At 45.4% G+C, this 26,187-nt stretch overlaps 1 protein-coding gene across 1 annotated transcript in view; it reads left to right on the top strand.

Annotated features, from left to right (window-relative positions):
- The window catches only part of LOC142312877 (uncharacterized), a 237,509-nt gene extending 212,266 nt beyond the window's left edge, over nt 1-25,243 (top strand). Inside the window, exons 28-34 of the mRNA XM_075351861.1 lie at nt 11,380-11,489; nt 18,742-18,892; nt 19,022-19,201; nt 19,282-19,405; nt 19,489-19,586; nt 19,784-19,874; nt 23,754-25,243. Coding sequence (XP_075207976.1) covers nt 11,380-11,489; nt 18,742-18,892; nt 19,022-19,201; nt 19,282-19,405; nt 19,489-19,586; nt 19,784-19,874; nt 23,754-25,174 — 2,175 coding nt within the window. The 3' untranslated portion in view covers nt 25,175-25,243. The remainder of the gene's footprint in view (nt 1-11,379; nt 11,490-18,741; nt 18,893-19,021; nt 19,202-19,281; nt 19,406-19,488; nt 19,587-19,783; nt 19,875-23,753) is intronic.
- The last annotated feature ends 944 nt before the right edge of the window (nt 25,244-26,187 follow it).

Below are 26,187 nucleotides of genomic sequence, written 5' to 3' on the forward strand. Positions count from 1 at the left end.
TACTTTAAGTAGGGCCTCCAGTTTCTTCCAACCAAAGTGGCCTGCACCATTGTGATAGGCTTCCAGCACCATCCTCGTATCCTTCTGTGGTACAATCACTTGCCACACCTTCTCATGCGTCCTCGGGTCAATGATGCTCCTGTAAAGTTTGTCTTGATAGATGAATAATCGACCCCTCTCCTTCCATAGGTACTGTGCCTCAGGTGGGGCTCCTTTGTCAAGGCTGGCGCCAGGCTGGCTGATCAGTTTCTTTACCAAGCCTACCGCTGGATCATTTTCCTGGGTCTCCTTCCAGTTGTAGTGAGGTAGTGGGTTCAGGGTCACCTCTTGGCGGTTGGCACGCGACTGCCGACACTGTTTTGCTCCATGGCGATGGAACGCTGGCAGCTCAATCTCTTCAAGATCATCTACATCTTCACCCTCGTCTGCTAGGTGAGGCATCCTGGACAGAGCATCTGCGTTGCCGTTCTTGCGGCCAGCTCGATACTTGACAGTAAAGTCATAATTCGCCAGTCGGGCTACCCAACGCTGCTCCATGGCACCCAATTTAGCAGTATCCAAGTGGGTCAGGGGGTTGTTGTCCGTGAAGACAGTGAATTTGGTGGCTGCCAGGTAGTGCTTGAACCGCTCTGTGATAGCCCATACCATGGCCAGGAACTCTAGCTTGAATGAGCTATAATTCTCCGGGTTTCTTTCAGTAGGCCTGAGCTTCCTGCTGGCGTAAGCAATCACACGCTCTTTGCCTCCCTGCACCTGTGAAAGCACTGCTCCCAGTCCCACATTACTGGCATCTGTGTACAGTACGAATGGCAGACCGTAGTCAGGGTAGGCTAGGATCTCTTCACCCGTCAAGGCCCCTTTCATTTGTCTGAAGGAGTGTTCTTCTGCTTCTCCCCAGTGAAATGGCGGGCCGGAGATCTTTCCTCTCTTCTTTGGGTGGCCTACCAGGAGCTCTTGCAAAGGCGCTGCCATTTTCGTGTAGCCCTTGATGAACCTTCTGTAGTAGCCTACCAAGCCAAGGAACTGACGTACCTCCCGGACGGTAGTAGGTGTGGGCCATTCCTGGATGACTGTGACCTTCTCTGGGTCCGGTGCTACTCCTTCTGCACTGACCACGTGACCTAGGTACTGGACCTTTGGCTTCAGTAAATGGCACTTGGATGGTTTCAGCTTCATTCCATATCGGGATAGTGCTTCAAAGACTTCAGCCATGTGTTTCAGGTGGTCCTCGTAGGTCTTGGAGTACACGATGACATCATCCAGGTAGAGCAGGACGGTTTCAAAGTTGAGGTGCCCTAGGCAGCATTCCATAAGCCTCTGGAAGGTCCCGGGGGCATTGCAGAGTCCAAATGGCATGCTGTTGAACTCACAGAGGCCCATTGGGGTGGTGAAGGCCGTCTTCTCCCGATCTTCTTCTGCTACAGATACTTGCCAGTAGCCACTAGTAAGATCTAGGGTAGAAAAGTAGTTAGAGGCTTTCAAGGCAGCGAGGGATTCCTCTATCCTTGGCAAAGGGTAGGCATCCTTGTGTGTTATCTGATTTATCCATCTGTAATCCACACACATCCTCATCGTGCCATCCTTCTTTCTTACCAGGACCAGGGGAGCCGCCCAGGGGCTACAACTGTCCCTTATGACGCCTGCCTCCTTCATGTCCTTCAGCATGTCCTTTGTGCGCTGGTAATGGGCTGGTGGAATAGGCCTATGTCTTTCCTTAATGGGAGGATGACTGCCTGTGGGTATGTGATGTTGCACCCCTTTGATCCTACCAAAGTCTAGTGGGTTCTTACTAAAGACCTGCTCGTATTCCTGCACGACCCTGTAAACCCCATGTTTCTGGTAGTCGGGTGTAGAGTCAGTCCCCACGTGTAGTTTCTGGCACCAATCCTCTAACTGCTTTTGGGAGGTCTCGCCCTCTTTTGAGTCAGCTTGTGTCAGGGGACCTACAGGTGTTATGGCGTCATCTGAGCATGTAAACAGTTTGGCTATGGTAGCGTACCTTGGTAGTCTGGCTTCCTCCTCCCCACAGTTCAACACTCGTACAGGCACTCGTCCCTTGTGTACATCAACTACCCCCCTGGCTGTCAGAATCGTGGGCCAGTGGTCTGAATGAGTGGGCTCTAGTACAGCCTGGTAATCTTGTCCTCTGAGACCTACCGCTGCTCTACACCACATCATCATTTCACTCCGTGGGGGTATCACAATGGGGTTTGCATCCATCACCCGTACACTACCAATCTCACCGCCAGCCTGTTTTACCTGTTGCTTCCTCAGAATGATTCGGATCTCCTTTTGCAAGGCTCTTTGCGACCTGCCCTCAGCACCTTCAACAATCTGGTGAAGCAACAACAACACTTCCCCTAGGCAATTTTCTATGACATTAGTGCCTAAAATCATTTGCGGGTTCCTTTCTCTAATATCAGTGTCCACAACAATCAGTCCTTGTCCCTTCATTTCCTGCCTTCCCACCTTTATGGTTACCTCTTTGACCCCGATCTGGTCTATAGGTTGTCCGTTGGCAGCATAGATGGTGAGGGAGGGGTCCGGTGGTCGGAGATCGTCGTCCGACCAAAACCTACGATACAGGACATACGGGATCGTGGTTACCTGAGAGCCGGTGTCCAATAACGCCGGGGTAGGGATCCCGTCCAGGACGATGGACAGGACAGGACGTCCACCCACGTACTGATCACAGCAGCGACTTGGGCCTGATCTTCTTAATCCTGAGGACTGGCCCCCGGCCCCAGGTTTGGCTCGTTTAAAGGACAGGCCCTTGCATAGTGTCCTGCCTCCTGGCAACGACGACAGATGGGTCGTCCAGATGAGTCATAGCGATCACTGCTCCTGCCTCGGGTTGGGGGACCTCTTCTCCTCCGCATCCAAGGGACGTCCTCTGGGTTGTCAGCTAGCAGGATCCGATGAGGGACTTTGGTCTCTGAGGGCAACTGCATTGCTTTCAGGATTTGTGCGACGTCCTTAGTGAGCTGTTGCACCTGGGAGGATAGTGTATTTATGGTCTCTGCTGGCGTGTTGAGTCCTTTTGCAGTTACCAGGGCCTGCGAGGAGGATTCCGCTCCTGCAGCCGTGGAACTGGCAGGCCATGCTGGTGCGACGGGGTCTGTGTCCACAGGAGGTTGGAGTGCTTTCACTGCCCTGTCTTTCAGAATGGCAAAGTCCACGTCAGGGTGTTCCAGGGACCACAGCTTCATCTGCTTCCCATCCTCAGGAGAACGCAGGCCCCGCAAGAATTGTTCCTTCATCATCCGGTTTCCTTCCTGATCACTGACAGGGTCCACCAGCTTGAGAGCCCGCAGTGCAGCCTGCAGCCTGAGGGCATAGGCTCTTATGCTATCTTGGGGCTTCTGCCGGCAGTTATAGAAGTCCGTCCTCAGCTCTCCCTCGGTGCGGTGTTCAAAAGCAGCTGCTAGTTTGGCAAAGATGGTCTCAACAGAGCTCCGGTCATCATTGGTCCAGGACTCAGCTTCCAATTCTGCTGCCTCAGTCAATTGTCCCAGCACCACAGCGGCCCTCTGCTTACCAGTCATCGCGTGCATGTCTAGCAGGGTGCTGATCTTCTTCTTAAACCCGGTCAGCGTGTCTATTTTACCGGCGTATTGGGGCAGCCATTGCGCTCCTGGGACATACAGCAAGGAAACTGGCATTATGGGGGAGATTTCAGCCGGCGCGGCTGCGACCGCGGCACCGGCACCAGGCGCTGCTGCGTCCAGCGCGACGGGGGCTGGCATCGCTTGGGCTGCGTCGCCCTGACCAGGGGCATTACCTCCTGCAGCGTCCATTTTTCTTCAAAAATCTCCGCGCCCCCTTTCCACTTCCTGGATCAGAACGCTCTCTGAATTGTGGGGATTCTGGGGCGGCCACACCTCTTCGTGGGCGGTGCTCTTCTCCCTCGCGCGGGCTGCAGCGCGCGCTTTTGAAGATGGCAATATGGCGGCGGTTCAATTTTTGTGGTCGGACCTCTGAGGCACACGGTCACCTGTCTGAACAGGTCTAGTCCTTATCCTGTTCGTGACGCCAGAAGTTGTGAAGCCCCGCTAGTATGTGTCGGTGCAGTACCTTCAGGGACTCCACGTGGATGGAACAGTCTGGTCACAGGTAGGGAACCTTCTTTTAGGATTGTCGTGACGCCACTCTCAGTATTGCGGTCAGCGGGGACCGCCACTGCAGATTAAGGGATGCCTGGGGCTGATGGTGGGTGCAGTCAGTATATTAGCCCCCTGAGAGTGAGGCAAGCCCCAGGCCCCGGTGTATGTGTGTGGGACCACAGGTCGCAGAATGACTCAAACACAGTCCAAGAAGTCTTTCAACGTGTTTACTCACTGTTTGGAGGTCACGGTGAGATGCCCGGGCGACACTGTGATAACCAGGTTGAACCAGGAATTCCAGGAGGCCGTTCTGAGGGTAGCTGTCCACTCGCCTTCCTTGCACTCTTTCTGTTTTAGGAGGATCCTTTGCTTGAAGCGTGGTAGGACCCCTCCAGGGAAGCTGTTACCACCCTGCTCCCCTCTCTCTGGCTCGTCTGCCGGCAGCGTGGCCTTGGTGGGATGGCTTCTGGCCCTGTCCCCTTATGGGCCTGGTGATTGCTGCTTGGCTCAAGCGCTGTGTAGTCGTGGTGAGGGCATGAAGTACCCCCCCCACCTGTAGGTTAAGCAGCTCTGGATGATCTGCTGCCTGTACTGGGGACCTAGTTCCCCTTGTGTGCTCGGATACCGGGATCTCCGTACTCAGCCACCCTTCTCTCTGGATGATTTTCAGGCCGACCCACGGTACTCCTTTCTCCCCCGCTTTCAGCTACTGCACTCCTCAGGACCTGTCTCACACGAGAGCTCCTCTGCTCCCTTCCACACGCTTCAACTTCTTCCTCCAGACTCTCCTCTTCCTCTCTCTCTCTGCCCTGCTTCCTAGCAACCAGCCCCTGAACACACCCCCAGCTGGGAATTGAAAGTTAACCCCTACTGGCTACCCAAGGGTCCCCTCCGGTGGTGTGGGAGGCCTGGTCACTATATGTTTGTGTGTGCACCTCATCCTGGCCTTTGGAGATTACCTGGAAGCATTGTTCCCGCATGGGTGCAATACTCTGTGGTGCCTGACCAGGTCAGGGGCGCCACATTGGAGACAAAAAAAAAATGTTTAGTGCTTTTGACATTGCAGAAGACAATGTGTGACTGATTTTACATGGTTTTTTTTACTGCTCAGATGCTCGCCGTGTCTCCCCGTAACCTATGCTCTCCTGCTCCGTCCGCTCCTCCCATCTATTTCCTGCTGCTGAGCAGGATGAGAAGGAGGTGACGTCCGATCATCTGGCCAGCGAGCGCTTGCGCAGAACGCTGGAGGAATAGGGGAAAGTGCGGTCACGAGGTTATGGGCGGCACTTGCTGATGACACTCACAGCGCTGCCCATAACCTCGTGCCCGCGCAAAGCGTCACCAGCGGTCACACGTGCACACAGTGCACGGCACCGCTACAGTCGCACAGCGCTTGCGCGGGACCACGGGCGGCGTCCTGAGGTTTAAAATTCAGCGTTCGGGGGCGGCGTAAATCGGCAGGAGGACAGTAACCGACACCAGGCAGCCCGCCCCCATGGATAATTTTCAAAATTTGCATACGAAAAGGTACAAGTTTATAAAGTATTTATTTTGGTATAAAAGGGGCCACAAAAACTATAGGAACCTGGCTAGAATGCAGCTCAGGAGCTGCAGAGGGGGAAACTTTTAGGTTTACAGGTAAATTTCTGATGACAGGTTCCCTTTAACTGTCCATTAGCATTGAAAATGCCAGGATAAGATTTTAATGGTTTTTTTAATGTCTGACTAACAATAGAGGGTTTTCGTGGCATCTAAAAACAAAAATAGGTAAACATTAGAATGGATAAGCTAGTATGTTTTTTTCTTGTCACTAATCAGATATTACAACCTATATGTCTAGTTTCAAATAAACATTACTGCATGTAACATGGAAAGTGATCCTCGCCAATACACCATGGACATCTCAGTGTTTTGGTTGGAATTTCATTGTAATTTTGAACTGTCATCAAAAAATAGATTTTGTTTAACAGGTACCGCAACCTTTTTTTTAATTAATTTATATTGTTTAAATTCTGTCATGCTGTGCCTGCTGGCCACAGCATGACAGTAACGTATGTGTGGCAGTGCGGCGTGACATCTGCTGGCCACAGCATGACAGTAACGTATGTGTGGCAGTGCAGCGTGACATCTGCTGGCCACAGCATGACAGTATCATATGTGTGGCAGTGCGGCGTGACATCTGCTGGCCACAGCATGACAGTAACGTATGTGTGGCAGTGCGGCGTGACATCTGCTGGCCACAGCATGACAGTATCATATGTGTGGCAGTGCGGCATGACATCTGCTGGCCACAGCATGACAGTACCATATGTGTGGTAGTGCGGCGTGACATCTGTTCCCCAACGCCACTTGGCACATTTTCCTATTGTGCACTTAGGTGCTTAAGGGCTAGAACACACAAACGAGTTTTGATGGGCGAATTCGTCCGTCAAAATTCGTTCTAAATTCGCCTGCAATGCTGCCCTATGGGGCAGCACACACGGACGAATTTAAGCAGGTGTCACACACGGCGATATAGTGTTCAATATCGCCGCTATTTGGTTGTAGCGGCGATATTGCACGGCAATCGCCGCGTGTGACATCCCGACGCCGACCGTCGCAAGGTTTTGGAAGTTCCAAAACCTTGCGACTGCGAGCGGGGCAAACCGCAACATCGCCGCGTGTGACGCGGCGATGCGACGGCAGCAGAGACTCCTCTGAGCTATTCCTATGGAGCGGAAGCTCCAAGGAGTCTCCGCCCCCATCGCATGACGTCACATGCGACCGGCCCTCCTCCATCTCCTCACCGTCGGCTTGCAAGGTGTCAGTGTGTGACACCTCGCAGCCATCGGCGGGCCGATGCGCACGGCCGCGGCATCGCCTGTGATGCCGCGGTCGCATCGCTATGTGTGACGCCCACTTTAATTCTTGTCGGCGCCCGACGAGGCACCGACGAGAATTAAATCAGTTGCATGCAGCTGATTTCGGAGTTTGCCCAGCGCTGTAAATCAAAGTGTCGGGAGGCTCAGAAATGGCGCCGGCAAAATGCCCGGCATGAGCGTCTGTGTTCGTCCAGCGTACTCGCCGGGTGAGTACGCTGGAAGAACACATCCACTCGTGTGTTCGAGCTCTTAGGTGGGATTTAATTTCCTAACACACAGCTCTCTACATCCATTCTCCTGCTGCCATCCATATCTGCATACATTGATCAGCAGATCCATACACACACTCATGCACAGATAAAGATAGGACAATTACACACAGTAGATCAGACCTTCCTGCATAGAAATATGCCATACATAGGAAATCAATACCTACCTTCACATTAAGGCTAGGTTCACACACTGCGTTTTTTTGACGCTGCGTTTTTGTGCGTTTTTGCAGCAAAAAATGCACATAAACGCACCCGCGGCAAAAACACGCGGCACAAAAACGTGCGATTTGGTGCGTTTTTTGCTGCGTTTTGCTGCGTTTTTGCTCACTGCGTCTTTATGCGTTTTTTATCAGCGAACAAAAAAAAAAGGTCTGATGTCATTTCCTTCTTCAATATGTTCTTCATTCTCCACTAGTGTATGCAGGAGAGCAGACAGCTGCAGAACTACAAGGCTCAGCATACTCCATCCAATAGTGTATGCAGGAGAGCAGACAGCAGCTGTCGAACTACAAGGCTCAGCATCCTCCTTCCAGGACTGTATGCAGGATTTCTTTGCCCCCCCAAACAAAAAAAATGACGTGGGCTTCGCCATATTTTTGTATGCTAGCCGGGTACAGCAGGCAGGTACGGGCTGCCCCCAACCCCCAGCTGCCTATTTGTACCTGGCTGGGAACCAAAAATATAGAGAAGCCCTTTTTTTTTATTTCATGAATTTCATGAAATAATTTAAAAAAAAAATGACGTGAGCTTCGCCTAATTTTTGTGTCCAGCCGGGTACAACTAGGCAGCTGGGGATTGGAATCCACAGTGCAGGGTGCCCATGCTTTCTGGGCACCCCCGCTGCGAATTGCAGTCCGCAGCCACCCCAGATAATGGCGCTTTCATAGAAGTGCCATTTCTGGCGCTGTATCCAACTCTTCCAGCTGCCCTGATGCCGGGTGGCTCACTGGGTAATAATGGGGTTAGGGCTAGCTGTATATTATCAGCTGGCCCTAAGCCCGAAATTCATGGTGTCACGCCAATATTAGACATGGCCACCATGAATTTCTAGTAAAGATAAAAAAAAACACAACACACAGAAAAATATTTTTATTAGAAATAAAACACAACACAATCAGTGACTCCATCTTTATTGAAATAAAGAACCCCCCCTCCGCAGTAATCCTGGGTCAAGGGTCCCGCGCCGTCCAATCCGGATCCAATATCATTTGATCGGTTTGCTGGAAGGCAAAGCGATCAGATGATGTGTCAGGATCAAGTGCCTGAATCACATGACACATCAGCTGATTGTATAAAAGCTGTTTATACAATCAGCAGATGCATCGGTGCAAAAGAAAAGAGAAAAAAAAAAAAAATACTCATGTGCTGATTACCGGCAGCTCCTGCAGCGGACTCTGATCTCGTCCGATTGCTGCAGCAGCTGCCAGTAATCAGGGATGAAGTCTCCTGACGCATCCGCTGATAGATGAAGCCGGCCGGGCGCCAGCGTCAGCCCGAGACTTACGATCAGCTGATGCGTCAGGTGACTGCATCAGGTGATCCATCGCCAGGTCCTTCATCCTGCAGGCATATGCACCCGGTGAGACTGCACACACCCGGAGCGGCGGGACCGGGAGGAGATGGGAGCGGGCATGGCACCGGGAGTCTGCAGACAGGTGAGTATAACTTTTTTTTTTTTTTTACTGTTCACTTTTGATTTTGCAACCGCTTCAACCTCCCGCCCAGACAGACATGGTGCCACACGGCAGCAAACATGCACAGGACTGGAGGTGGAGGTGGACGCGGCGGTGACGGTACCAGGAGGATTCACGCTTCTGTGTTTACTGACAGAAGGAATCCTCTTCCTGTACACGTCACTTTACTACCCACCTCCTGCGTTTATAGCTGCGTTTTTGGTCTTAGAAACGCACCAAAACGCACCAAAACGCAGCTATTTGCATTTCTCATTGCGTCTTTCAACATCCCATTGCACTCAATGGATGAAAAGCGCAGTGAGAAACGCGGGAATAATTGACATGCTGCGTTTTTGTGGCACCACAAAAACGCAGCTGAAAAAAAACGCTGTGTGCAGACAGCAAAAATGAAAACCCATAGACTTTGCTGGGGAAGCAAAGTCATGCAGTTTTCTGAGCAAAAACACACCCGAAAACTGCAAAAATGCTGCGAAAAACGCACTGTGTGAACTTACCCTTAGTTAGTGAACACACTTGTACCAGGATGTGTTTCTCTCCCTGCTCTTATGACTGAAGTGAAAATGAACATCCAAAGAAAAGGTCAAACAGAGGGTCACACACAGGGTCAAACAGAGGGTGGGATCAAAATCACTCAAAAGTTGATACATTGTATTGATAAACTACATGCACATGTAAAAGGAGCTAAGTGGGTTTTCAAGCCTTTGCCCCACCTGGTTTTTCCACATGTGGTTTTCAATGGCATCATGCAGTGCTTAGGCCATGTTCACACTTGTCGGATTTGATCCGGATTGCTCCGTCGGATTTTTCAGTCGGATTGTACCGTCACTGCTTTTAAACCCAGGATTAATCCATAGGCAGCAATGTTAAAGCAATGTTAAATTGTAAAATCCCTGTGCACACTTGCAAGCGGAATTTTCCGTCCGGATTTGGCCGCTTGGACGGATTTTTCATTCCGCTGCATGATCTTAATTTTTTCATATCCGTCGCGGAACTCCATTGGCGTCAATGTTAGGTCAAACTGCCACTCTCAAATTCATCCAAAAAACGGCCAATTTCAAAAGAGGAGGGGCTAACCCGTAGCTAACCCCCCACCTGACACCCCCAATATCTCGGGAACGAAAGGAGATCTTACATTAATTTTTGCTGATCAAACCGGATCTAACGAATATCTATCAGAATCCATCCAAAAAACGGCCAATTTCAAAAAAGGGGGGGCTAACCCGTAGCTAACCCCCCACCTGACACCCCAATATCTCGGGAACGAAAGGAGATCTAACGTTAATTTTTGCTGATCAAACCGGATCTAACGAATATCTATCAGAATTCATCCAAAAAACGGTCAATTTCAAAAGAGGGGGGCTAACCCGTAGCTAACCCCCCACCTGACACCCCCAATATCTCGGGAACGAAAGGAGATCTAATGTTAATTTTTGCTGATCAAACCGGATCTAACGAATATCTATCAGAATCCATCCAAAAAACGGCCAATTTCAAAAGAGGGGGGGCTAACCCGTAGCTAACCCCCCACCTGACACCCCCAATATCTCGGGAACGAAAGGAGATCTAACGTTAATTTTTGCTGATCAAACCGGATCTAACGAATATCTAGCAGAATCCATCCAAAAAACGGCCAATTTCAAAAGAGGGGGGGCTAGCTACGGGTTAGCCCCCCCAGAAAAAGATCGTAAATATCTCATTTTGTAGAGGAGATCTAACGTTAGTTTTGTTTGATCAAACCGGATCTAACAAAGATCTAACGAATGGAATCATTTTTTACCCAAATTCTTAATAAGGGGGGGCTAACTCGGGGTTGGTGTAAACATCATACACACGCGGCTCTGCTCTGTACCCGTCGTACACAGGCAGCTCAGCTCCTCTCATGTGTCGTACACAAGCGGCTCTGCGGCGTACACGTGTAGCTCCTCACACGGTGTACACACACGGCTCTGCTCCGTACACCTCGTACACACACGGCTCTGCTCCGTACACCTCGTACACACGCGGCTCCGCTCCGTACACCTCGTACACACACGGCTCTGCTCCGTACACCTCGTACACACACGGCACTGCTCCGTACACCTCGTACACACGCGGCTCCGCTCCGTACGCCTCGTACACACGCGGCTCCGCTCCATACACCTCGTACACACACGGCTCTGCTACATCCACACTGTAAACCCCTCCTGACCCCACACATAACCTTCTCCTCATCCAGCCCCATGACAACCAGCACAGCAGAGTCCTGCATACACTGAGGAGCTGATCATGTGACCCCTGACTCCTCCCCCTCATGTGATATCATCACAGGTCCTGTAAACACAGAACAGCCATTAACCTGGAAGGAGCCCGTACATTCTAGGCTAAACCACCCAGTGTGCGGCTCTGCAGGTGGAGGTATGTGGAGATTTCCCATTACTGGGCGCAGTAACCCATCCATTACCAGATGTAGGGGTCATTAACCTTTTCAGTGCTGAGCCTGATTAGGGGTTTTGTGTTGCCATACCTTCTTTCTCTCTTCATACTTCCCAGCTATGATGGACGGCAAACATGTAGACACAGGTAAGCTGTCAACTTGCCAGGATGTAATAGAAGGACAGATCCTGCAGCGCCTCTTGGCAGAGGTTGTAGCAATATGTATATGCTGTATGTCCCCTAGGGGCCTCTAGGGGTCTCACTACTTGTATGTATTCACAAGCAAGTGGGTACTCGCTGGTACTGTAGACAGAGTGCAGGCAGCAGAGAGAGATGTAATGGCTGACAATACCACCTAATAAAGAGCCTGAAGATCTCCACTGAGTGTGATTACTGAGAGACACAACAGAACATGGTGGCAGCTGGGCACAGAACCTTCATGTGAAACCTGCAAATCCTCAGAGCTTGTGTGTGAGACTGGGACTATACAGAACATCATAGCAACTGTGAGTACAGATTTCCTGTCATTATACAAGATGGAGACTGGTCTGAAGCCCCCTCAGAAACTGGATGTCTCATCATGTAATCTATCCCAGACATGGAGACACTGGAAAGAGGAGTTTTCTCTGTATGTGGATCTGACAGTGGCCCCCAGTGATGACAAACGTAAAGTAAAGCTGTTTTATTACTTAATTGGGGAAAAAGGCAGAGAATTAGCCCAGACCTTACTGCCAGACACAGACCGCCTCGTCCTAGCAGAGATTGTGGAGGCATTTGATAAGCACTGTGACCCCAAGAGAAATGAGACTGTGGAGAGATACAAGTTTTTCACAAGACAGCAGGCGGATGGTGAAAATGTAGACAGATATGTGACAGAGCTGAGGACATTGGCTGCAACATGTGGCTTTGGGGAAATCAGAGATAGCCTCATAAGAGACAGAATTGTATGTGGCATTATGGACACTCACCTCAGAGAAAGGTTACTCAGAGACGAAGAGCGGACCTTAGAGAGATGCATGCAGATCTGCAGGGCTGCAGAGCTGACAAAGCGCAGCCTGAAGATGATGGCAGGCACCAGTGATAATAATGATGATGATGAGGTACATGCAGAATCTATGAGAGGAAAGACAAGACCAAGCTCCCCTATAAGCACGATCCACTGCAAATATTGTGGTAAGAGACATGAGAGAGACAAGACCAAGTGTGCAGCATATGGCGAAACCTGCAGGTTATGTGGCAAGAAGAATCATTTCTCAGCTGTCTGCAGGCTGGGAACAAGCAAACAGCATGGACAGGTCCACACTGTGACACCAGACACTGACAGTGCAGAGGACATTACAAGGCTACAGCTGCAACCTGCAACAGAGAATGTCAATGTAATCAGGCAGCCAGTAGTCAAGGATGCCCAGCAGCTCTATGCAACCTTCCTGTTGGATGAGAAGCCCATTAGATTTCAGCTGGATTGTGGAGCAAGCTGCAATGTAATTCCAAGTGCTCTGCTGACAAACAGGTTTCCATTGAGCTAACGGACAAGGTACTGGTGATTTACAACAAAAGTGTTCTGAAACCTATGGGGACATGTAAGCTCAAAATACGGAACCCATGTAACAGGAAAAGTTACAGAGCTGAATTTACCGTGCTGCATGGTGGGAACCATGTACCAATACTGGGAGTAAAAGCATTGCAGGCAATGGACTTAATAAAAGTACAGTCGCAGAACATTATGTCTGTTGAAGTTTCCCAGGTTATACCAAATCCCAAACTAAATGCTGAGCGCAATTTGGACTTTCAAAAAATAAAAATGGAGTATGCTGATTTATTTGAAGGTGATGGATGTTTTGAAGGTAAATACAGGCTAGAAATTGATAAAACAGTGCAGCCTTTCAGAAGACCTACAAGAAGGGTGCCTGTAGCTTTAATGCAACCACTAAAAGTAGAGCTACAAGATTTACAGAAAAGAGGCATGATAGAACCAGTCCAGAAGAGTACAGATTGGATCGGCAGTTTGGTCATAGTGCAGAAACCATCAGGCAAGTTAAGAATATGCATTGATCCGAAGCCACTCAACAAGGCGCTGAAAAGAAATCATTACCCGATGCCAACATTGGATGATGTTCTCCCAGATCTATCAAAGGCTAAAATATTTTCTATATGTGATGTCAAAAATGGATTCTGGCATGTGGAACTGACTGAAGAATCAAGTTTATTGACAACATTTTCTTCCCCATTTGAACGCTATAAATGGCTGAGACTGCCCATGGGACTAACACCTGCTCCGGAGATGTTCCATCAGAAATTGATGCAGGCTTTGGAAGGACTTCCTGGAGCAAAAACAATAGCAGATGATATCCTCATAGTGGGAGAAGGTGAAGATATGGAATCTGCAATCAAGGATCATGATCAGAACATGATACAATTTTTGAACCGATGTAGAGCAAAACAAATAAAGCTAAACGTGGACAAATTCAAACTGAAAATGACAGAAGTTGCATATATTGGACATCTTCTGACCTCAAATGGTGTAAAAGTGGATCCAGAAAAGGTGAGAGCAATTCAAGATTTGCCAACCCCAACTGATGTGTGTGGAGTACAACGATTTCTGGGCATGGTAAATTATCTCTCCAAATTTTGCAAGCATCTGTCAGATATGTGTGAGCCACTGAGACAGCTAACCCACAAGGATGTGCTCTGGGAATGGACAGGAAACTGCTTTCCGGTCAGTAAAGAAGGCTATTGCAGATGCAGCAACCCTGAAGTATTTCGACCCAGATCGAGAAGTGGTGGTACAATGTGATGCTTCAGAAAAAGGCCTTGGAGCTACACTAATGCAGAACAAACAGCCAATCACGTTTGCAAGCAGAGCCCTAACAACAACAGAGCAGGGATATGCTCAGATTGAGAAGGAGTTACTGGCTGTGGTATTTGGGATGGAGAAGTTTCACCAGTACACCTATGGTCGACGAGTAACAGTGCAGTCTGATCACAAGCCATTGGAGAGCATTACAAAGAAACCACTACTAAATTCCCCAAAGAGACTACAGCGCATGCTGTTACGACTTCAGAAATACGATTTTGACATCTGTTACTGTCCAGGAAGAGACTTACTGATTGCATATACTCTAAGCAGAGCATACCTACCTGTCACAAATGATGAGGAGAATGAAATTGAAACCATCAATATGTGTGACTACCTGGCAGTGTCAAAAGACAAGTTTAAGCAAATACAGACTTGTACAGAGAAGGATAAAATACTCCAGATCTTAAAGACTGTCATCTTGCAGGGTTGGCCAAAATACAAGCAGCATGCACCTAGGGAAGTTTCTCCATTCTTCCACATAAGAGATGAACTGTCAGTGCAGCAAGGAATTATCTTTAAAGGAGATAGAGCTGTTATACCAGAAGCACTCAGGAGAGACATACTGGAAACACTGCACTCTTTGCACTTAGGCAGGGAAGGATGTCTACGGCGAGCAAGAGAATCTATTTATTGGCCAGGAATGAATGACAACACTAAACTATATAGCACAATGTGAAATATGTGCATCCTGCAGTGATAAGCAACAGAAGGAGACATTGCAACCTCATGAAATTCCACAGAGGCCTTGGTCAAAAGTTGGAACAGATGTGTTCACATGGAATGACAAAGAATACCTGATTACAGTAGACTATTTATCTAACTTTTGGGAGATTGATTTGTTACAGGACACAAGAGCGAGAACAGTGATTAAAAAACTCAAGGCCCATTTTGCCAGGTATGGCATTCCAGATATCGTGTTCTCTGACAATGCTGCTCAGTTTACTTCAGAAGAGTTTAAAACTTTCAGCAAGAGATGGGAATTTGAACACCAGACGTCTTCTCCAAGATATCCACAGAGTAATGGCAAAGCAGAGTCCGCAGTAAAAACGGCCAAAAGACTCCTTAAAAAAGCAAAACAGGCAGGTACTGAGTGTATATCTGTCTATACTGGATCATAGAAACACACCCACCCAAGGCATAGACAGCAGTCCGGCACAGAGGCTCATGAGTAGACGTACAAAGACACTCATACCAACCGCTAGTCATCTGTTAAAGCCAAAGTTGGTGGGAAACATCAAAGCTCAACTAAAGAAAAATCAAGATAGGCAAGCTTTCTATTACAATAAATCTGCAAAGGATCTGCCAGATCTCCAGAGGAATGACAACATACGGCTGCAGCCAAGCAGCAAATACGACAAACACTGGCAAAAGGCAAAGGATGTCCAGAAACTAGGACCTCGGTCCTACGAAATTGTAGCAGAAGACGGAAGAAGCCTAAGGAGAAATAGGAGATATTTGAGGAAAACACAAGAACGAGATGATTCATGGCCTTTTGAACAATATCCTGATACCCAAGATAACGAGGCAGCAAGTCCAAGCCAAGTACCAACAGTGACTGCTGACCATCAGGGTGAGACTGTTAACCAGAGACAGGCAATATCAGAAGGCACATTACCAGAATCAGAACAACTACCAGAGGTGGACATTGACTCTTCTTATGTTACTAGGGCCGGCAGAATGATCAGAAAGCCTGCACACCTCAAGGATTATATCTAACTGTATATATTGTAATTCTCTTTTACTTGGTCAGATTAACTGTTGTGTTTATTAAGTTTGATTGTTCTTCTTGTTTAAAGAGAAAGGATGTAGCAATATGTATATGCTGTATGTCTCCTAGGGGCCTCTAGGGGTCACTCTTCTTGTATGTGTTTACAAGCAAGTGGGAACTCGCTGGTACGGCAGACAGAGTGCAGGCAGCAGAGAGAGATGTAATGGCTGACAATACCACCTAATAAATAGCCTGAAGATCTCCACTGAGTGTGATTACTGAGAGACACAACAACAGAACAGAGGTTTAGGCCAAACCCTCAGTCACAGCCATTTACCTTCTATTCTCCCTGTAGCCACAAAGAAAATGTTAGAAAGTGATGAATGAATGCTATAAAAGCAAATATGAAAAAACATGGTGGAATTCCATTTTCCAGCGTCTCTGTTAGTCACTAGAGATAAAGATAGCGCTATGAGAAGCACCCGTGGCACAATTTAATTATAGTGTAATGAAAACGTCTCACCTGATTAGGTTGTGCGCCCTCGCACAACCTCGGTGATGATCATGTAAATCCTCTGGAGGATAAGGGGTTGTCTCGGCTGGTGTTATCCAATGTTAGGCTGAGTATCCTGGGGAGATGATTGCTCCTGGTTCCTAGGTTCACCAACTCATGAGATCCTGGAACTGATTGCGGCCGTTTGTCTTCCCTCAAGGTATTTGGAATGATTAGATCTTTTACTATCAGCAGCTTTAGAACCGGAATCCCATAAGGGAGTGAAAGTATATGGAGAATAGATGAAGCCGGTCTTTTTTAGCGCTAGTAATAGATCTATTAACTCAGGTTATCTTTGTGAATAAATTATGCTTTATTTGTGACAGTCTAAGTCAGATAAAATAAAGCTCTTGTTAACACTACGCGTTTCAGCAGGAATATACTGCTTTCCTCCATATATTTTCCAGCGTCTCATCCTACATGATATTTTCCCATTTTTGCAGTAAATTATGTGGTAAAATGAAGGGTTTCAATCAAAGCTACAACTCGTCCCACAACAACCAAGCCCCATAGAGCTCCGCAGGGGAGAATAATAGGGTTATGGCAAGTGGAAGAAGAAGGAGGAAAGCGAACCCTAAAAAGGAAAATTCTCTGCACAGGCGAGGGGCTGTCCATGTTTAGGACAAAAGTCTGCGGCTCCATGTGACTGTAGATTGCCCGAGCTGTTACGATTTCCCTGTTTTCCCAATACAAGCCAGACGCATGGATACAGTGTGCATACTAGTATATGTTATACATAATCTATATCCATGGTATATAGTCTGATCCTCCCCATAATTGAAACTCACAACCTGTAGCATGGAAGGAAGCAGCCGTAGCTGGGAGGCTGTACTAGAGAAATTCCTCTGTGGCTACATCTCTATATAAAGATAAAGATATACCAGCACATCTATAATATATATATATATATATATATATATATATTATATATATATAATATATATATACACTAGCTGTACTACCCGGCTTCGCCTATCCTTCAAAAATAAAAATCTGATTAATAAGCAGCCAAACTACAAGAACATCAAATGTACCATATAGGAAATACAGCAGCTGTCAGTCACATGACCTGTCTATTATGTGTATGTGTGAGCTAATATATACTGTCAGGGGGGAGAGCTTTCTGTTGCCTGGAGATTTATCAGGCTGCCAATAGCAACCAATCACAGCTTAGCTTCGATTTTGCTACAGTTAATTAATCTGAGCTCTGATTATTAAATTGTTGCTTATATTAACCAATTACATTTCTATCTATCTATTTGCTTTGTGGTTTTTGTGTGCAGAATTCATTTTTGTTAATACATTCTATTTTGTTACCAGCAGTTATTAACCCTGGCGAAGTTGGGTAGTACAGCTCCTTCGTTCCGCCTTGCCGGTGGACGCAGGTAAGGAGATGTTCGTCGTTCCTGCAGTGTCACACATAGCGATGTGTGCTGCCGCAGGAATGACGAACAACAGCGTACCTGTGGCAGCAGCGATATTAAGGAAAGGAGTGACGTGTCAACGATCACCGTTTTTGAACGATTTTGCGATCGTTGATTGTCGCTCCTTGCTGTCACACGCTGCGATGTCGCTACCGGTGCCGGATGTTCGTCACTAACGACGTGACCTTGACGATATATCGATAGTGATGTTGCAGCGTGTAAAGCACCCTTTAGGATAGGTCATCAATGACTGTTCGGCATGACTGGTCGTACGCCCGACCCACCCCTTCCAATCCGCCATTCTCAGTCCCGTTGGTGGAAGCAGGCAGCAAGAAATGCTCAGTTCTAGAGCTGACCTGTCTTTGGATAGCGACAGCGCCCAGGTACATTACATCAACATCCTATTGATTTGAATTGGAGGCAGATGTGCAGTACCCGGCTGCTCCCGCTATCTGAAGATGGGGCAGCTCCAGAACTTAACATTTCTGGCTGCCTGCTTTCGACACTGGAATCGAGAAAAGTTGATTGGTGGAGGTACGGGGTGTTGGACCCCGGCCAATCAGACATTAATGACCTATCTTAAGGATACGCCATCAATGTTAAAGTAGTGGCCAGCCTCTTAAAAGTCTCCTCTCCTTTTCCAAAGCTGCCTAAGTTTTTCATCAGTCAATGGACTTCTTTCTCAAACATGTAATCATTACAGCCAATTTGTGGCCTTCACAGTTCTAGTTCTTACGAGAAGGAAAAATTAAATATTGTTATATTTCCTTATATGTTTCGCCTAATTATCTCCAGTAAATGTGTTTTTACATGTAATTCCTCATGATGTTACATTGACTCATCTTCTCCCCATTCAGGTCCCTACAATATCGGATCCTAACCGTGAAGATTTTCTATATAAAAGAATTCCCCCTGATTGACTCATCAAGGATGGTTAGGGACAGAGACAAGATGGTGGAGGGGATATTACACCTCACCCTAGAGATCCTCTTCTGGCTTACTGGAGAGGTGAGAGATTCTGATCATGTCACATTACATCATTCTTATCTATGGGAATAACAGATGGACAGAACTGGAGAGGTGAGGACTCTGGAAATGTCTGTAGTGAGATTAATTACTGTGTCTCTCCATAACCAGGATTACACAGTAGTGAAGAAGACCTCTAGTGAGCGCTGTCAGGCCCCTGTGTCTGAGGGATGGGGAAGACCCCTGAGCCCAATCACGGGGCCTCCACCACACCCCCTTATACATGAGGACATCAATGACCAGAAGATCCTAGAACTCATCTACAAGATGATTGAGCTGCTGACTGGGGAGGTGACTGCTGGGAATGCTGGGACATTATACAGTAATGCTATGAAGGGATCAGGGGATAACAGTATCATTGTATGTGCCAGGTTCCTATAAGGTGTCAGGATGTCGCCATCTATTTCTCCATGGAAGAGTGGGAGTATTTAGAAGAACACAAAGGTCTGTACAAGGACATCATGATGGAGGTTCCACAGTCCCTCACATCACCAGGTAATGGACAGGACTAAATATACACGGCCTATAATTATCTGTATGTAAAGAATGAATTCAGTCCCTGTATGTGTTTCCTCCAGTTCTATACAGTAAGAGAACAACACCAGAGAGATGTCCCCATCCTCTTCTTCCACAGGACTGTAAGCAAGAAGATCCCGATGTTCCTCAGGATGATCAGGTAGATGGAGAGAAGGTGTCATGAAATCTCCCTATGATGTGTAGACGGCTGTGAAGGTCTTGTGCTCAGTCTTGTTTTATCCTCCAGTATTATATGGTCTATACTTGTGTAGTGAGAACAGTGGAGATGGCAGGGTTAGAGCTGATCATAGGTGTGACCTCTCCATCTGTCTGTGACTTTTACAATGTTTGTTTCAGAGTGAAGATCTGACCCATATTAATACAACAGGGACATATGTGAGGGGTGATGAGTGGTGTAAAGAGGAGATTCCTACATGTAACTACCCAGGTGAGTAGTGACCACTAAATGCAAAAAAGTCACAGATTCTACGTAATCACTGGCTGCTACAATTATGCGCTGACTTTATTTAGGCTTTGTTCATGCTGAGTTTTTTTACGTGGATTTTACTGATAGAAAGATTTGACATGTAAACAAAAAAGAAAAAACATTTTTTTTGCTCCTTTTTTAAATCAACGTGTTTTGGAGACAAAATTTTAATACGGGGATCGATCTACGTACATTCTGTTCTCGCGGTACAGATATGTTGCTGCCGTCAATCTTTGGCCACAATAGAGATGCATAGGTCACCACTGGGGTCAGTGATTGGCTTTAATAGTCACATGCTCAACTGGAAGATTATGGAAATGAATGAGGTATTAGAGCAGCACTGGAAGCGAAGGGTCAGGGAATCCATAAGAGAAGTATATATATGTAATATATATATTTTAATACTGTACATGCTGGACTACAGTTATTCCAGTCCACCAGACAAAATAGTTTTACTCTTAACATCAAAAATCTTTTTGACCCTGAATTGAAGATCAGGATTGGAAGACTCTAAGATAACAGCAGATCTTGTAGGGAAATGATTTAGAAAAAGGGGCCTAAGATGAGACACTTGAAATTGTTGAAAATCTGATGAGATGTTGGAATGAATAGGTTGTAGTTCCACAATGACCTCCTATATATGTCCCATTTTACCGGATCGCCCCCTAGGTGAGTATAATAAAGGTGTCTTTTTAAATTCTACCAAAGCGGCCTGGGCTCTTATATACAGCATTCCAGAATACTGTATATAAGGGTTCATTGGTGGTGGCCGCAGCTCAAAAGGGAAAATCCTGGTGACTAGTTAACCCCCTTAATAGAGAATCGCACTGATCATCCAAAAGCTGTCCTTTGTCTTCCTCCGACCTAGCCTTGGTAGTAAGGGGGAATTTATCATGAAACGGATTAAGTAGCGTTCTATATATGGAGGAGGTTAGTCCTGTCTCAGAGCCTAAACCACCCGATCAACTGCGTCAAGGGATTTGGATCCATATTGAGGTTTCTAGTTGGTATTTGGGCTGCTGAAGCTGTTGAAAATTCAGTGCACAGTTGCTCAAATTGTTTCCGTGCATTGTTTTATTGAACTTTTTTAAACCTTTAACATTATATAAAGTCACAACTTAAATCATAAAGGAAAATAAAAACATATTACATACACAAAGAATAATCCTTTTATGTGGTTTGCATAGATAATTAAACACCAAATTATACGAGATCATATCAGTATTTTGAATATTTGAACTTTACTACTCTACAATAATATTATCTTTATTATCACCAATCAGTAGCAGGTTTCCCAATCCATCAGTTTCTAGACGTCGATAAAGAGTAGTTATACAGAAATGTGAGGTTCGAGTACTACCAACTAATAAGTAAAAAGTGGTCCAATATACTGTCTTGTAGGAAGGCCCTCTTCACATGTCCGGGATAAAAAACGCACATTTTTCACAGTCCATGGTATGGTGTGCATATTCTGTGTGTGTGTTCAGCTTGTGCAGTCATTTTGCTATCTGTGATAGTACAGCAGGAACTCCTATACTCACTTGTCCCTGGCGCTGCTGTCTCCAACACTGCTGCTACATCTGGGTCCACGGTGCAGTGCAAATGCAATGAGCATAGTGAGTGAGCCCAGAAGCAAGTGACAGCAGCGCTGAAGACAGCAGGCATGGAGACAGGTGAGTATAGAAAATCATGTTATTTCAAAGGCATGTGTTTATTCCGGTACGTGTCACACTGATTTCACATGACACATCGTGCTCCACTTGGACACTCAGGCATATTTCCGTAGACTCATTGATTTTAATGGGTCTGCATGTGTCCGTGTCTTTGGTACATATGAAAACAGACATCATACATACCAGAATAACGGACGTGTGAAGAGGGCCGAAAACTGTGGATAGAAGGCCTAGGGTGTCTATCCATCCCTTACAGATTTTGTGAAACTTATACTAGACATTTCTCTTTAAATAAACATTCCTTCCCTACCAAGTGTGTTATTGATTTTGCCTCTGGGTTCATTAACTGATGGGGAAACGGGGTCTAACCAGTGATATGTTAATCTTTTCCTTGCTTGATATGACACTCAAAGCAATCTGAGAATCCAGACAACCTCCCCTCTCTAAAAGACCCAGGAGACGAGCACTTGAGTCTGCTTGTATTTGGATACCAAATACCTGTCGTTTAAGGCTTCACATATCTCTCCAGTGTCCGGCAATGTTTCCACACTCCCACATCAAATGCATGTGATGCACATCATCCCGTTCACATCTAGCGCATCAGACCTGGCCCATATCTTACATAGAAACCTGGGCGTCCTATAGTCTCTATGTAGAAGCAATAATTGCGATAATCTTTGACTTTGAGATACCGACAATCTGGGAGTTTGTTCTAACACATCAGCCCATCATAGGACCCCAGTTGTTTTCCCACATAGTTGTAATCTGCAATGGGGACTTATTTATGTATACTGATTGGAGTGATTGGTACAACATAGAGATTGTACATCTGGAGAAGTCGGAGACAATCAGATCTGTAATTGCATAGTTCCCTTCACTATTGTTAGTTAAATCCATCTGTTTCTTAACAGCATTAAGCTTTTCTTAATGGTCCTAATTGCAAATATTGATAATAGGATGTGATTGGCAATTTTATATTCACTTTGAAGTTGTTCAAAGCTTTTACATACGCCATTTTGGTATAGATGGGAAACCAGATATATACTCCTGTCTTCCCATGACCGGAAGCCAAAGCGTTTCCCTATCTCAGGCAACTCTGGATCATGCAAGAGCGGATAGTATTCAGTTACACCTGAAATACCAAGCTAGTCCTTCCATTCAAACACCTTGTAAATCATAGCCAGTGTGTTGGGTGTTTAGTTTAGTTAAATGAGCAGAATCTCACCTCCAGCCACCGCACTGGTTGTTTCCATCCCATGCCTTCCCTTATCAGCTGACTTCCTGCTTTATATTTCTCTAAATTGCTGCATTTGAGATTATATATGACAAAGCCATAGGTTTGGTATTGCTAGTCCACCCTCCCGTTTCCCCTTCTGTAGAACCTCGAGCCGAATTCTTGGGTGACGATTTTCCAAATAAGCCCTCTAAATATTGTATCATCTTCTGGATTTTAATTGAGTGCACAATATCAGCAGGTCTGATGACCACTGTAATCTCCAAACAAGTGTGCATTATGAGCCATTATAATATTTGCATTAATCAATTTAAAAATATATAAAGAAAACGTGCAGTATATCTCTGGAAGACGTCAACAAAAAAAAACGAGGATTTTTAAAAAGAGGTTCAAAGTATCAACAAATCTTACATAAAGGGGCCTTTTGTTAAGCAAGAAAGATCTCTCAGGAGACTCTTAACAAAAAATGAAGATTCCCTGTTGCGGGTTAATCCCTTTAAATACAGTCTCTTGAAAAAAAAAAAATTAAATTAAGGCTTTAACTCCACCTTTGTGCAAAAAATCTTATCCATCTACAATATGGCATGGTTGGGTTTGATGGGGAAAAAAAAAAATCTTAAAATCTTAACACCTCCTCAATACCTGCAGTTGCTGTTCTCCTGGCTTGCTTGATGTGGATGACACAACCTATGTCATCCACAGATTGCCATGAATCTTGCACTAACGAAGTTGAAGCTCAAGCACACATTGCTTTGTATCAATAAGGGCAGAGCAAAGCTCTGCACTGCGCACTGACTTAACTTCCAGGTTAATGGGTGCCACTGCCAAAGCATCATAGGACTTTGCTCTGCTGTAATAATTGACATAATAGTATAAATGTACTTTCAATGATGTGCTATTGAACAATACTAAAATTGATTTTATTTTTCACAGATGACTGTAGCAGGAGCTCAGAGATATATCCGCTATTTTCAAATTTTAAACAAGATGATTATGATATCACAACAGATACATATGAAGAGCCTGCCATAATCTCAGATATAGCTCCAGTCCTTTACAGCAAAAGTCTATCGTCTGATGATTTTCATCAGCTTCTATCTTCATCACTTTCTGTTAAACAAAACAAAAATAACAGAAAAGATGGCGAATATCAAAAAGTTCACAAAATAAAGACGCTACATACATGTTCAGAATGTGGGAAATGTTTTACAAAAAAATCAACAATTGAAACACATGAAAGAAGTCATACAGGGGAGAAACCATTTTCATGTTCAGAATGTGGGAAATGTTTTACAGATAAATCTAAACTTGTTCAACATCACAGAATTCACACAGGTGAAAAGCCATATTCATGTTCAGTATGTGGGAAATGTTTTACAAGGAAATCAACTCTTTTAACACATGAGAGAAGTCACACAGGGGAGAAACCATTTTCATGTTCAGAATGTGGGAAATGTTTCATAGAGAAATCTAATCTTGTTAAACATCATAGAATTCACACAGGGGAGAAGCCATTTTTATGTTCACAATGTGGAAAATGTTTTATAGATAAATCAAAACTTGTTAAACATCAGGTAATTCACACAGGGGAGAAGCCATTTTCATGTTCAGAATGTGAGAAATGTTTTACAGAGAAATCAAAACTTGTTAAACATCAGATAATTCACACAGGGGAGAAGCCATTTTCATGTTCAGAATGTGAGAAATGTTATGCAGATCAATCAGCTCTTGTTAAACATCAGCGATATCACACAGGGGAGGAGATATGGTCATGTTCAGAATGTGGTAAATGTTTTACCGAGAAATCCACACTTGTTCAACATCAGAGAATTCACAAGGGAGAGAAGCCATTTTCCTGTTCACAATGTCTAAAATGTTTTACAAAAAAATCCAAACTTGTTCAACATCAGAGAATTCACACAGGGGAGAAGCCATTTTCATGTGCAGAATGTGGGAGACGCTGTTCTACAAAATCTGATCTTGCTAAACATCAGAGAATTCACACAGGGGAGAAGCCATTTTCATGCTTAGAATGTGGGAAATGTTATGCAGATAAATCAAATCTAATTAAACATGAGCGCTTTCACACAGGGACAAAAACATTTTCTTGTTCAGAATGTGGGAAATGTTTTAATCAGAAAACAAGTCTTAATACACATCAGAGAATTCACACTGGGGAAAAGCCATTTTCATGTTCAGTATGTGACAAATGTTTTACAAGAAAATCAACTCTTGTTGCACATGAAAGAAGTCACACAGGGGAGAAGCCATTTTCATGTTCAGAATGTGCAAAATGTTTTATAGATAAATCAAATCTTGTTAAACATCAAAAAATTCACACACGAGAAAAGTGATTGTAATGTGCAGCAAGCGCAAAATGCCTTAATTAAAAAAATAAATCTTCTTACAAATCTGAAAATTCATACCGAGGAAATGTGATTTATTTGCTTAGGATGTATGAAACGTTGATAAGGATATTAATTATGCTGAACATCAAAGAGTTCACACAGAGGACAAGCCATTATCATGTTCAAGAGAATCTGAAGAGAGTCATTTATATAATAATAATTTTTATTTATATAACGCCAACATATTCCGCAGCACTTTACAATTTAGAGGAACATGTACAAACAATATGAGACATTACAAATTTCAGATACCAAGATGAGTGAGGGCCCTGCTTGTAAGCTTACAGTCTATGAGGAAATAGGGGAGGCACAAAAGGTGAATGTGAGGAGGAAAAGCTTGTCATATATGGTATTTAATAGGGAATTAACCCCTTCAGCCCCCGGGCACTTTCCGTTTTTGCGTTTTTGTTTTTTGCTCCCCTTCTTCCGAGAGGCGTAACTTTTTTATTTTTCCATCAATCTTGCCATATGAGGGATTGTTTTTTGCGGGACGAGTTGTACTTTTAAATGAAACCATAAGTTTTACCATATAGTGTACTGGAAAACGGCAAAAAAATTCCAAGTGCGGAAAAATTGCAAAAAAAGTGGGATTGTACAATAGTTTTTGGGATATTTTATTCACAGTGTTCACTATATGGTAAAACTGATGTGTGGGTATGATGCCTCAGGTTGGTGCGAGTTTGTAGACACCAAACATGTATAGGTTTACTTGTATCTAAGGGGTTAAAAAAAATTCACAAGCTTGTCCAAAAAACGTGGCGCACGTTTTGCGCCATTTTCCAAAACCCGTAGCGTTCTCATTTTTCTGGATCTGAGGCTCAGTGATGGCTTATTTTTTGCGTCTCGACCTGACGTTCTTAACGGTACCATTTTTGCGCAGATGCTACGTTTTGATCGCCTGTTATTGCATTTTGCGCAAAATTTGCGGCGACCAAAAAACGTAATTTTGGCGTTTGGAA

This window comes from Anomaloglossus baeobatrachus, chromosome 5 (genome assembly GCF_048569485.1).
Source record: "Anomaloglossus baeobatrachus isolate aAnoBae1 chromosome 5, aAnoBae1.hap1, whole genome shotgun sequence".
In the NCBI taxonomy this organism is placed as follows: Eukaryota; Metazoa; Chordata; class Amphibia; order Anura; family Aromobatidae; genus Anomaloglossus; species Anomaloglossus baeobatrachus.